Raw genomic sequence first — 11211 nt, forward strand, 5'->3', positions numbered from 1 at the left:
TCCCGCTCCCATCGAGAGCGTATGAACATATTGCAGCTCGGTGTGGTTCTCTCACTCACTGAGGCGGAGCGGACTGTGGGCTGCCCCCTCCACTCCCTGAAGGACAGAGCCCACCCCACCCACCACCTCTTTGAACTGTTGCCCTCAGGCAGGCGCTACAAGAGACGGCTTCCTTCCCCAAACCATCACCATATCCAACTCTCATGCGCACTAAAAATGTTGCATATTAATGTCCACAGACTGATTATTGATTATTACGATAATCAATATCGTCCCAGCGTCTTTGGTTATTATTTATTATTTGTCTATCTTTAATAAACAAATAAGAATGAAGAGAGTTTGTAAAAAAAGACAGAAAAGTGGGTGGAGCTTCATCTTTAGTAATTTAATTTAAAAAAGCATGAGATGATCCGTTTATAAATGTCACATGATTCTCATCTTTACTGTTTATCATTATTACAGTAGTTGTCATCATTATAGTCACATGTGATGAAGTGGAGAAGTGTGCGGCATTCAGTGTGACATCACATCCTGTGTGACATCACATCCTGTGGACAGGGTTGATGCCCAGGATCTCAAAGCCTTTAGCCATGATGGCCGCCGTCGCTTCACAGAGTAACATCCTGCACATGTTTACCTTTATCACCTCACCTGGAAAACAACAAACAAACAAACAACAAACACGGTCAGACTTTCACAGAAAACACTGCTAACATGGCAGCTAATGCTAACACCGCTTATAGTGCTAACATGGCAGTTAATGCTAACACCACTAACGACGCTAGCATGGTCGTTAATGCTAACACCGCTGACATCACTAAAATGGCAGTCAATGCTAACAGTGCTAACACATGACCATGGCTGTTTAACAGAAAGTAAAACTTAATTGGTTCAAATTTGTGCTGAATTGAGATCTTTCATGTTGTTTAAGTGACTTCATATTTCAAGTGGTGATGGACAGACGTTTGTCCTCATGATCTCCTGGTTCCTGCTCAGTGGAGAACCTTCACGTACCCGTCTGCCTGTCCTTCTCCACGCAGTAGCAGCTGTCATAGAACTCGGTGAAGGTGGTGGCCAGTTCGTACAGGAAGTCGCAGAGCGTGTGCAGCAGCAGATCTTCCAGAATCTTCTGCAGGATTTCTGGGAAACGAAGGATACACTTTCCCAGCTTCCACTCCTTCTCATGGTCCAGAAGAAGCTCGGTGCTCTCTGCCGCCCTCTTCAGCACCGCGTCGTCAAGGTTCGCCAGGCGAGCGATGGACCTGCCACGATACAAGGTCAAGGTACAAGGGTCACGCTCACAGACGAGGAGGAGCAGGAAGAGAGAGAGGAGGAAGAACAGGAAGGAGATGAAGAAGAGGAGGAGTTAGAACAGGAAGGAGATGAAGCACAGTTCTTTAGCAAATGTAATGATCCACTAACTAACTGAGTAACTAACATGCGTTACCTGATGCGTGTGAAGGCGTAGAGCAGATACGCCGCCGTGTTTCCTCGGTCGTCTAACATCTTGTCAAAGGAGAACACGTAGTCGTTGATGCGGTTGTGACAAAGGTCGGCGTATTTGATGCAACCGAACGCCACTGACCTCTGAGCTGTGATCAACTCATCATGACTCAGCACCTGAACACACACACACACACACACACACACACACACTTTACTATGGGGTGTACTATGTGTTCCCATAATATTAGTATATGTGCACAGGCTGATCCACACATATTTCTGGATCCACAAATAAGAAAATCCCATTTGTAACTTGTATATTGATTTTTACAAATAATATGACATTTGTAAAACTGAACATTGCACTTGTGGGTCGTCAGCACACACATTCCTCTCTTTCCACAGTGAGGGATTTCTTTTATATTTGTCTCAGTAATGCCTCCCTTCATCAGCAGGTGCAATCTAAGTACCTGACTAAGTACAATCTAGTTTAAGTGACAATGCACTCCATGGCATGGATGTATTATGAGAACTGGATAGAGCTCCGCCCCTTTCGGCACGTCCATAAACAGTGAAAGGCATGATGGGAGTCCACACCGTCATCTGCCCCATGTCAGTATGACTCCACACAGCAGCTCTGGAACTGATATACGTCATGTGACCGCGCTGTGCATCTCTCTGACCTTGTCTCTGTCCTTGTCCTTCAGTTTGTCCATGGACCTCTTCAGTCCCTCCTCCAGCAGGTCCATCAGTCTCACCGTGTCTCCTGACCGCGTCTTAAACTTCTTCCTGGACACCAAACAAAGACAGCGTCAGCTCGCCGTGATGTCACAGTCACCACGGCAACCGCAGTGTTTAACACTGCACTCACAAATAAGTTCACTGAGAAAAATGAGGCTGTTCCTCCTTGTTGACTGGCCCCGCCCCCTGCATGGAAACTGTGTGTGTGTGTGTGTGTGTGTGTGTGTGTGTGTGTGTGTGTGTGTGTGTCCTCACTTGTCCTCTCCCAGCACGACTCCAAACCCGGCGTGTTCCACTCGTGTCACCTGAGGATCGTACCAGCCAATCATCTGAGCCGCAGCGAACACCAGCTGGAAGTGAGAGGCCTGTGGGCGGAGTCAACATACATACACATCACATGACCTAAACAAACAACTGTCTAAACATTTAAACTAAAAACGATACAAGACTGAACCATGTGTGGTGATCTCACCTGCTTTCAAACTCCGCCTCCATCTCACCTGGGGCCCGTTTCAGAAAGCAGGTTTAGTGAAAACTCTGAGTTAGTTAACCCTGAGATGAGGAAAACTCTGGATTTTCAGTTTCACAAAGCCAGTTCATCTTAACTCTGAGTCTGTTACCCCGGCAACATACTATGTGATCCTAACCTGCTCACTGGCAGGTTTTCTTCAACAAACCCTGAGTTTCTCTGTGACTCCTCCTCCTCCTCCTCCTGCTGAGCCTGAAGCAGCTGTCTGACGCTCCGTCATGTCCTCAGAGTTTGTTGAACCTTCTTTCTGAAACAGGCCCCTGTTGTTTGTGTTGTTGTTGTGTAATCTGACCTGTTATTTGTGTTGTTGTTGTGTAATCTGACCTGTTATTTGTGTTGTTGTTGTTGTGTAACCTGACCTGTTATTTGTGTTGTTGTTGTGTAACCCGACCTGTTATTTGTGTTGTTGTTGTTGTGTAACCTGACCTGTTATTTGTGTTGTTGTTGTTGTGTAACCCGACCTGTTATTTGTGTTGTTGATGTGTAACCCGACCTGTTATTTGTGTTGTTGTTGTTGTGTAACCCGACCTGTTATTTGTGTTGTTGTTGTTGTGTAACCTGACCTGTTATTTGTGTTGTTGTTGTTGTGTAACCCGACCTGTTATTTGTGTTGTTGATGTGTAACCCGACCTGTTATTTGTGTTGTTGTTGTTGTTGTTGTTGTGTAACCTGACCTGTTATTTGTGTTGTTGTTGTTGTGTAACCTGACCTGTTATTTGTGTTGTTGTTGTTGTGTAACCCGACCTGTTATTTGTGTTGTTGATGTGTAACCCGACCTGTTATTTGTGTTGTTGTGTTGTTGTTGTTGTTGTGTAACCTGACCTGTCCACTGTCAGTGACGTAGATGATGACATCAGCCTTCTCCTCATAGACTCGTTGTCTCAAAGCGGCGAGATCTGATGTGTCGTAGGTGAAACCACCGTCTGACTTGACCACAGTGAGAGGGACAGATTGACCGGGACAGAAGACGATTCTGCGTCCCTCGTCCCACTGCAGCAGACCTGTGTGTGAGTGTAGAAAGTATACATTGATTAAAGGAGTTGAAGACATTTGTGGGACAATGTTGCCCCCTGGTGGTTAGTCCAGGTAACTGCAGATCATATTAAATGCGTGTCATAGAATCAAAGAAAATGTCCCTTGACCTTTGACCTTTTTTTTTAAACTGACCTCTCTCCTCAAACTCCTTCACCACCTGAGTCATCAGCTCTTGGTAGAAAGACTCTCCTCTCTCCAGGATGTGGATGTTCAGACAGTCGTAGACCTTCTGAAACTCTGCAACACAGAGATTATCGCCATACGTACAGAGATTATTGTTTTACATACAGAGATTATCGCCATACGTACAGATTATCGTTTTACATACAGAGATTATTGTTTTACATACAGAGATTATCGCCATATGTACAGATTATCGTTTTACATACAGAGATTATTGTTTTACATACAGTGATTATCGTGTTACTAGCGATGTAACGATATGAAAATTTCATATCACGGTTATTGTGACCAAAATTATCACGGTTATCAATATTATCACGGTATTGTTAGATGTGTTCAAAATGTTCCAAAAGTACTGAACACACACACTGAAATCTTTTAACCAAGTTTTATTTAAAAAAGATATTTTATATTATATGATGATGATTATTATTATTATTATTATTAATAATTATCATCTGACACACACACACACACACACACACACACGCACACACGCACACACGCACACACACGCAGGTCCTCACTCTGTGTGGGATAATAATGAAGTAGCAGCAGTCGTACACAGCATAAAAAGAAAAGAAAAGAAAAGAAAACCCAGAAACAAACGCATTTTGCTCTGCTACGGTACGTGTCGTCTGCACACTACTCGCTTTCGCTGATCGCGCCCAATAATAATAATAAATAATATTTTTACAGCAGTAACGTTAGGTAACACTTAACTTAGGTTTCCGTTTTACAGACAAACCATGACGTTTCCCATTATTCCGAAATCCCGTTTTTGTTGACTTACTCGCTGAAAAGTTGTGTGTGGTGGTCACGGAGATGGCTCATCATATTGGAAGTGGCTTTTTTTTTTGAATTTTCTGCACAAGGATCGATTGTCTTCAATTATTTTACCCTCAACATCGTTTAAAAATACAAAATATGCCCAGACTTCTGATCTTGTTTTTTTAACGGGGGGTAATCTCTGGAGCGCAGGTGGCTTCGGCCGTGTTGTCGCTGGACAGACAGTGCAAACTGCGCATGCGCGCCCGCTTCTGAGCGAGTGCCGTTCAGGTGCTGCTGCTTCTCCAGGAAATGAGCAGTATCACTGTGAGTTTTTCGCTAATCAGTTGCGGTAATCAATCACGGTTTTAACGATAATTAAAATTTGAAACGGTAGTACTAACCGTTGGGATTTTACCGCGGTTTATCGTCATACCGGTAATCGTTACATCCCTACGTGTTACATACAGATATTATCGTGTTACATACAGAGATTTTCGTTTTATGTTCAGAGATTATCGTTTTACGTACAGAGATTATTGTTATACATACAGAGATTATCGTTTTACGCACCTCTCCTGGAAACATCGCAGATTAGGTTCCACGCTTTGATGAATTCGGGCTCTTTGCTCTGCAGTCGGACGACGCACTGATACGCTCGTCTCTTAAACTCCGCCTCCTCGTCAAAACGCTTCTTTGACTCCTGATGAAGAACAACATGAACACGTCAGCGGAACACGTCATGGACACGTCAGTGGATGACAACATGGACACGTCTCTGGATGACAACATGAACACATCACCATGTCACAGCTAGAGTTGCACGGTACCCTCGCTGCCAAATCGTGACGGTTCCTACTATACTAGAAATTCTACACAGCTATACTACCGGTGCCAGTTTTTGCTACATAGCGGTCGCCTCTAGTCTCCTCCCGGCTTTTCACTGCATGCTACTCCCTTGTAAACAAACCCACATTGTAACTACTGCAACCGAACTACACAGCTGCTGAATGATTGGCTGTTTGCTTGTTACTGGTGACGTTCGGGGATATGATAGGCTGTTTCCGCACGCTGGGTCCGCCCCTCTGTTAGCTGATTGGCTGTTTGTGTGTTTTTGCCGGCAAGAACGAACTCCATGAAGACAGCTTTGCTTCGATAGAAATTTGTTTCAAAACAAACAACAAGCCAAAGTTGTGTCTCAAATTACATTGCAGTTCATTAAAATAATAATAACCAAAAAAGGCCGCAATACTACCCAGAACCGCGATACTTTGTCTGGTATAGTATCGTGGTTACTCATTTTGGTATCGTGACAAGTCTAGTCACAGCTCACAAACTGACCTTGTAGAACGCCTGCAGGTCACTGATGGGCGGAGACACTGTGAGGTAGTCAGGGAATTTATCCTGCAGGTGAGCGATCAACATCCCAAACTGCGTCCCCCAGTCCCCGACGTGGTTCAGTCTGCGAACAACAGAGTGAGAGGGTGAGGTGAACACATGAGGAACGAGAGGTGAAAACATGAAAGTTCGCAGACATCGCTCCGACATTTTCTCATCACGTTCACACAACAGGACGGTCTTCTGGATGTGCGGTCTTCTGGATGTTTGGTCTTCTGGATGTGCGGTCTTATGGATTTGCGGTCTTATGGATTTGCGATCTTCTGTGAACTGACCTGAGAACGTCGTAGCCCAGGAACTCAAAGAGTCGACACATGCTGTCTCCAATGATGGTGGAACGCAGGTGACCCACGTGCATCTCTTTAGCGATGTTTGGAGACGAGAAGTCCACGACCACCTGGACGACAAACACACACACACACACAAACAAACAAACACATAAAAAAACAAACAAACAAACAAACAAACAAACAAACAGACACACATCAGTGCTGTCGTACTTTCACTGTAACTTTAAACTAAGCCTGCTTTTAGCAACATTTCTGTCTGTTAGCATTAGCATTCCCTTCCTAACCTCAGGGGTCCAGAGGACCCCCCCTTGTCAAGTTCTGGCTGATCTGAATGGATTAAATGGACGCACCTTCTTCCTGTTGGCCAGTGGGGGGGGCTGCACACCGTTCATCAGCAGGTTACTCAACAGTTTGGACACAAATGTCCTCTTCAGGTGGATGTTGATGAAACCTGAAGAGACAGAGGAGGATGATGTCAAGAGGACGAGACAGAGCACGTCAGAGGAGACAGAGGACGATGTCATAGCAGAGTACAGAAAATAAATCTGGGTTCAAAGACAAAACCAGGTTTTGGTTCAGGACCTGGTCCTGCGATCTCAGTTTTCTGGATGACTTCGTTGTCGGGAAGATTGAGGATGATCTTCTCTGCGATTTCTCGCGGATTCACTTTGATTCCTTTGGCCTTCAACATCTGCAGCAGAGAAGACACGTCAAACTGGAGGACAAAGGTGGACAGAGGACAGGAGTGGACAGGGCGGGACAGAGGAGGACAGGTGGACAGACCTGGGCCATGGACATGGCGCTGTTGCACTGATAGTCTCCGAACTTGGCCTGCTGGTTAGGCGTGACGGCGAGCGGCGCGTCGTCCAGTTCAGGACACGAAGCTCGAATGGCTTCAGCAAAAATGAGCTGTAGCTGCTGGTTGATGTTGATCATGGACTTGGTGCTGAGGGACACGTCGTCCTGGAGACTCTGAGACGTCCACAGAGGTCAAAGGTCAACCCACACACTTCAAACGACTATAGTTAATAGTTAATAGTTAATATATATATATATATATATATATATAATATATATATTATATTATTATTATATATATATCTATAATACTACAACTATAATATTATTACTATAATAATAAAAAAATAAAACTATAATAATATTACTATAATAATAAAACTATAATGACAAAAATAAAACTAACTTTAATATTACTATAATAATAAAACTATAATGACAAAATAAAACTAACTATAATATTATTACTATAATAATAAAACTATAATAACAAAAATAAAACTAACTATAATAATATTACTATAATAATAAAACTATAATAACAAAAATAAAACTAACTATAATAATAAAACTATAATGACAAAATAAAACTATAACTATAATAATATTATTACTATAATCATAAAACTATAACTATAATAATATTATGACTATAACAAAATAAAACTATAATATTATTACTATAATAATAAAACTATAATAACAAAATAAAACTATGACTATAATAATATTATTACTATAATAATAAAACTATAATAACAAAAATAAAACTAACTATAATATTATTACTATAATAATAAAACTATAATAACAAAAATAAAACTAACTATAATAATAAAACTATAATGACAAAATAAAACTATAACTATAATAATATTATTACTATAATCATAAAACTATAACTATAATAATATTATGACTATAACAAAATAAAACTATAATATTATTACTATAATAATAAAACTATAATAACAAAATAAAACTATAACTATAATAATATTATTACTATAATAATAAAACTATAATAACAAAAATAAAACTAACTATAATATTATTACTATAATAACAAAAATAAAACTGACTATAATATTACTATAATAATAAAACTATAATAACAAAAATAAAACTAACTATAATATTATTACTATAATAATAAAACTATAATAACAAAAATAAAACTAACTATAATAATATTACTATAATAATAAAACTATAATGACAAAATAAAACTATAACTATAATAATATTATTACTATAATCATAAAACTATAACTATAATAATATTATGACTATAACAAAATAAAACTATAATATTATTACTATAATAATAAAACTATAATAACAATATAAAACTATAACTATAATAATATTATTACTATAATAATAAAACTATAATAACAAAAATAAAACTAACTAATAATATTATTACTATAATAATAATAAAACTATAATGACAAAATAAAACTATAATAATATTATTACTATAATAATAAAACTATAATGACAAAATAAAACTATAATAACAAAATAAAACTATAATAATATGACGATAATAATAAAACTATAACAATATTATTACTATAATAATAATAATAAAACTATAATGACAAAATAAAACTATATTAATATTTTTTCTATAATAATATTACTATATCAAAAATAAAGCTATAATTATAATAATATTATTACTATAATATCAAAAATAAAACTATAATATTATTACTATAATAATACATCTATAATAACTAAATAAAACTATAACTATAATAATATTATTACTACAATAATAAAACTATAACTATAACAATATTATTACTGTAATAATAAAACTATAATAACAAAAATAAAACTATAACTATAATAATATTACTATAATAATAACCCTATTTCATAAGTGTTTATACCAGAATATAATGAACACTTTTTTTCTAATCATGACTTGTTGATGTTGAAATCTAAAGTACATAACATGTCATTACATGTCATTACATGTCATTTAGCAGACGCTTTAATCCAAAGCGATTTACAATGGAATTGAGTTCAATCAGCCAGGGGTGGAGTCGAACTTTTTAAAACTTTTAATTAATCTATAATTAAACTATCATAATTAAACTATAATAATTGAACTTTAATTAAACTATAATAATTAAACTATAATAATTGAACTATAATTAAATAATAATAATGAAACTAATGAAACTATAATAATGAAACTATAATAATTGAACTATAATTAAACTAAAATAATGAAACTAATGAAATCATAAATATTAAACTATAATAATTGAACTATAATTAAACTATAATAATTAAACAACAATAATTAAACTATAATAACAATAATAATAATATAACTACTATTATTATTATTATTATTGTTATTATTATTATTATTATTATTATTATTATTAATAAAGACATCAGCGCCCCCTGCTGTCACTCACCCTCTTCAGGATGTTGAGGCGATATTTCAGTCGGCTGTTTTCCTCTCGCAGCTCGTCCAGTCGTGGAGACGGACTCGGGTTCTGAGGGGTTTTCAAGTTGTGGATCTCAGCAGAGAGACTCTGGATCTCCTGCTCCTATAAACAACAAACACATGGCTTTGATTCCTGATACACACCAGAACCCTGTGGGACCAGTACCCTGTTTTACAGAACCCTGTGGACCAGAACCCTGTGTTGTGTTTTATTTGCATTTTTGATGATTTTACGTTTAAGATTTCGCAGAACTTCCAGAAGAGAACTAAGCTCCATAGAAGAAGTCTTGGAAAGAACAGTGATCAAGGGTGAGAGTGCAGGGGTGGATCCAGGTCCAGGGGAGGGGCTAAGGTGCAGGGAAGGGCTAAGGTAAGTGCTAGGACAGAAGATGCTCTTGGAAGAGCTGGGTTTACAAGAGCCTCTTGAAGACAGACAGGGACGTCCCATGTTCTGTTAGCACTCAGTGTGGAAGCACACCTGAGAAGAGTCTGGATGGTCTTGGGCGGGGTGTTGGCACGGTCAGACCATAATCCTTCTGAAACTAAATGAAACCAAAAGTTCTTCTCTTATCATCAGATCATGTGACTTGAGCTTAGACTCTGTCCTTCACCTGCTATCAACAACAACAATAACAATAATAATAATAATAATAATAATAATTATATTTTATCGCACGTTAAGACCAAAGAAATAACACATTTATTTGGAAATATTCACCGAAAAATAACGATTTTATTTACAGGTTTGATTATTCAAAAATAAAAAATAATGTCTAACAAAACCACTGGGGGGCAGCAACCATGACAAAATAGTGTTAAACTTTAGATAATATGAAGACTTTCATTTAATAATAAGTCATAAGTAAGATCCTGGCGACATGGGCTCTACAAACTACATTTAGGGAAAGTGCTTAAACGAGATTCCAATCAAACAAGAGCTAATTTAATATTTAGTACGCAATATCTCAACTATCAGTGGCGTCACATAAATGGTTAAGACAAAAATAAATACAAAACAGAGATTTTTGTTAAATCGGCATCAACAACTGACCGTCAAGCTGATTTACGGCCACTCAACGCTTGACGTCCTTGCACACAAGTGAAACCAAAAAGAAAAAGAACGCTAATATACTACAAAGGTACGCTCAATTAGTGTAATACACGATGGCCGAATTCGACAGAAGATAAAAAGTTCTCTAAAGTCAATCTTGATTTGGTTTGGTCGAGTCGTTTTCTCTAGCAATTAAGCGAAACATCTTAAATTAACAATGAGTTAAATGAGGTTTGGCTCCAGAGGAGGAACGTGAATGATAGCGGTATTAGCCTGGAAGCTCACTGAGCCCGGCTCCCCCCCAGTGACGCGGCCGCTCACCTGCTGCTGGAGCCGGGCTGTGTAGCCTGTCACTGGGTCTCCCATGGTTCAGACTGCGGTGACGAAGAGGACCAAACTCGTGGCTGATGAAACTAAACTGAGAAACAAGGAAGAAGTTCACAACTTTCTGACGTCATATCCGGTGACTCTTCTTCGTCGGTGGCAGTGGTTTACA

At 38.4% G+C, this 11211-nt stretch overlaps 1 protein-coding gene across 1 annotated transcript; it reads right to left on the reverse strand.

The window, feature by feature from the left end:
* Positions 1-364: 364 nt before the first annotated feature.
* rars1 (arginyl-tRNA synthetase 1) lies at positions 365-11182 on the reverse strand. The gene is made up of 15 exons (XM_058628318.1): positions 11037-11182; positions 9633-9767; positions 7174-7362; positions 6973-7081; positions 6741-6841; positions 6376-6497; positions 6044-6164; positions 5276-5405; positions 3884-3988; positions 3539-3717; positions 2443-2552; positions 2130-2235; positions 1448-1620; positions 1015-1262; positions 365-651 (listed from the first exon to the last, which is right to left on the reverse strand). The coding sequence occupies exons 1-15, from the start codon at positions 11079-11081 to the stop codon at positions 542-544; spliced, it is 1983 nt and encodes a 660-aa protein (XP_058484301.1). The 5' UTR covers positions 11082-11182; the 3' UTR covers positions 365-541.
* Between the last annotated feature and the right edge of the window lie 29 nt (positions 11183-11211).

This window comes from Solea solea, chromosome 4 (assembly GCF_958295425.1).
Source record: "Solea solea chromosome 4, fSolSol10.1, whole genome shotgun sequence".
NCBI lineage: Eukaryota > Metazoa > Chordata > Actinopteri > Pleuronectiformes > Soleidae > Solea > Solea solea.

What these genes read in the sequence shown, in the direction of transcription:
- rars1 (XM_058628318.1), bottom strand. Translation starts at nt 11,081, where the DNA reads ATGGGAGACCCAGTGACAGGCTACACAGCCCGGCTCCAGCAGCAG. An exon ending in ACCTGCAGGCGTTCTACAAG is followed by an intron (nt 5,406 to 6,043) that starts GTCAGTTTGTGA and finishes GTTCTTCATCAG; the next exon opens with GAGTCAAAGAAGCGTTTTGA. An exon ending in GAAGGAGTTTGAGGAGAGAG is followed by an intron (nt 3,718 to 3,883) that starts GTCAGTTTAAAA and finishes ACTCACACACAG; the next exon opens with GTCTGCTGCAGTGGGACGAG.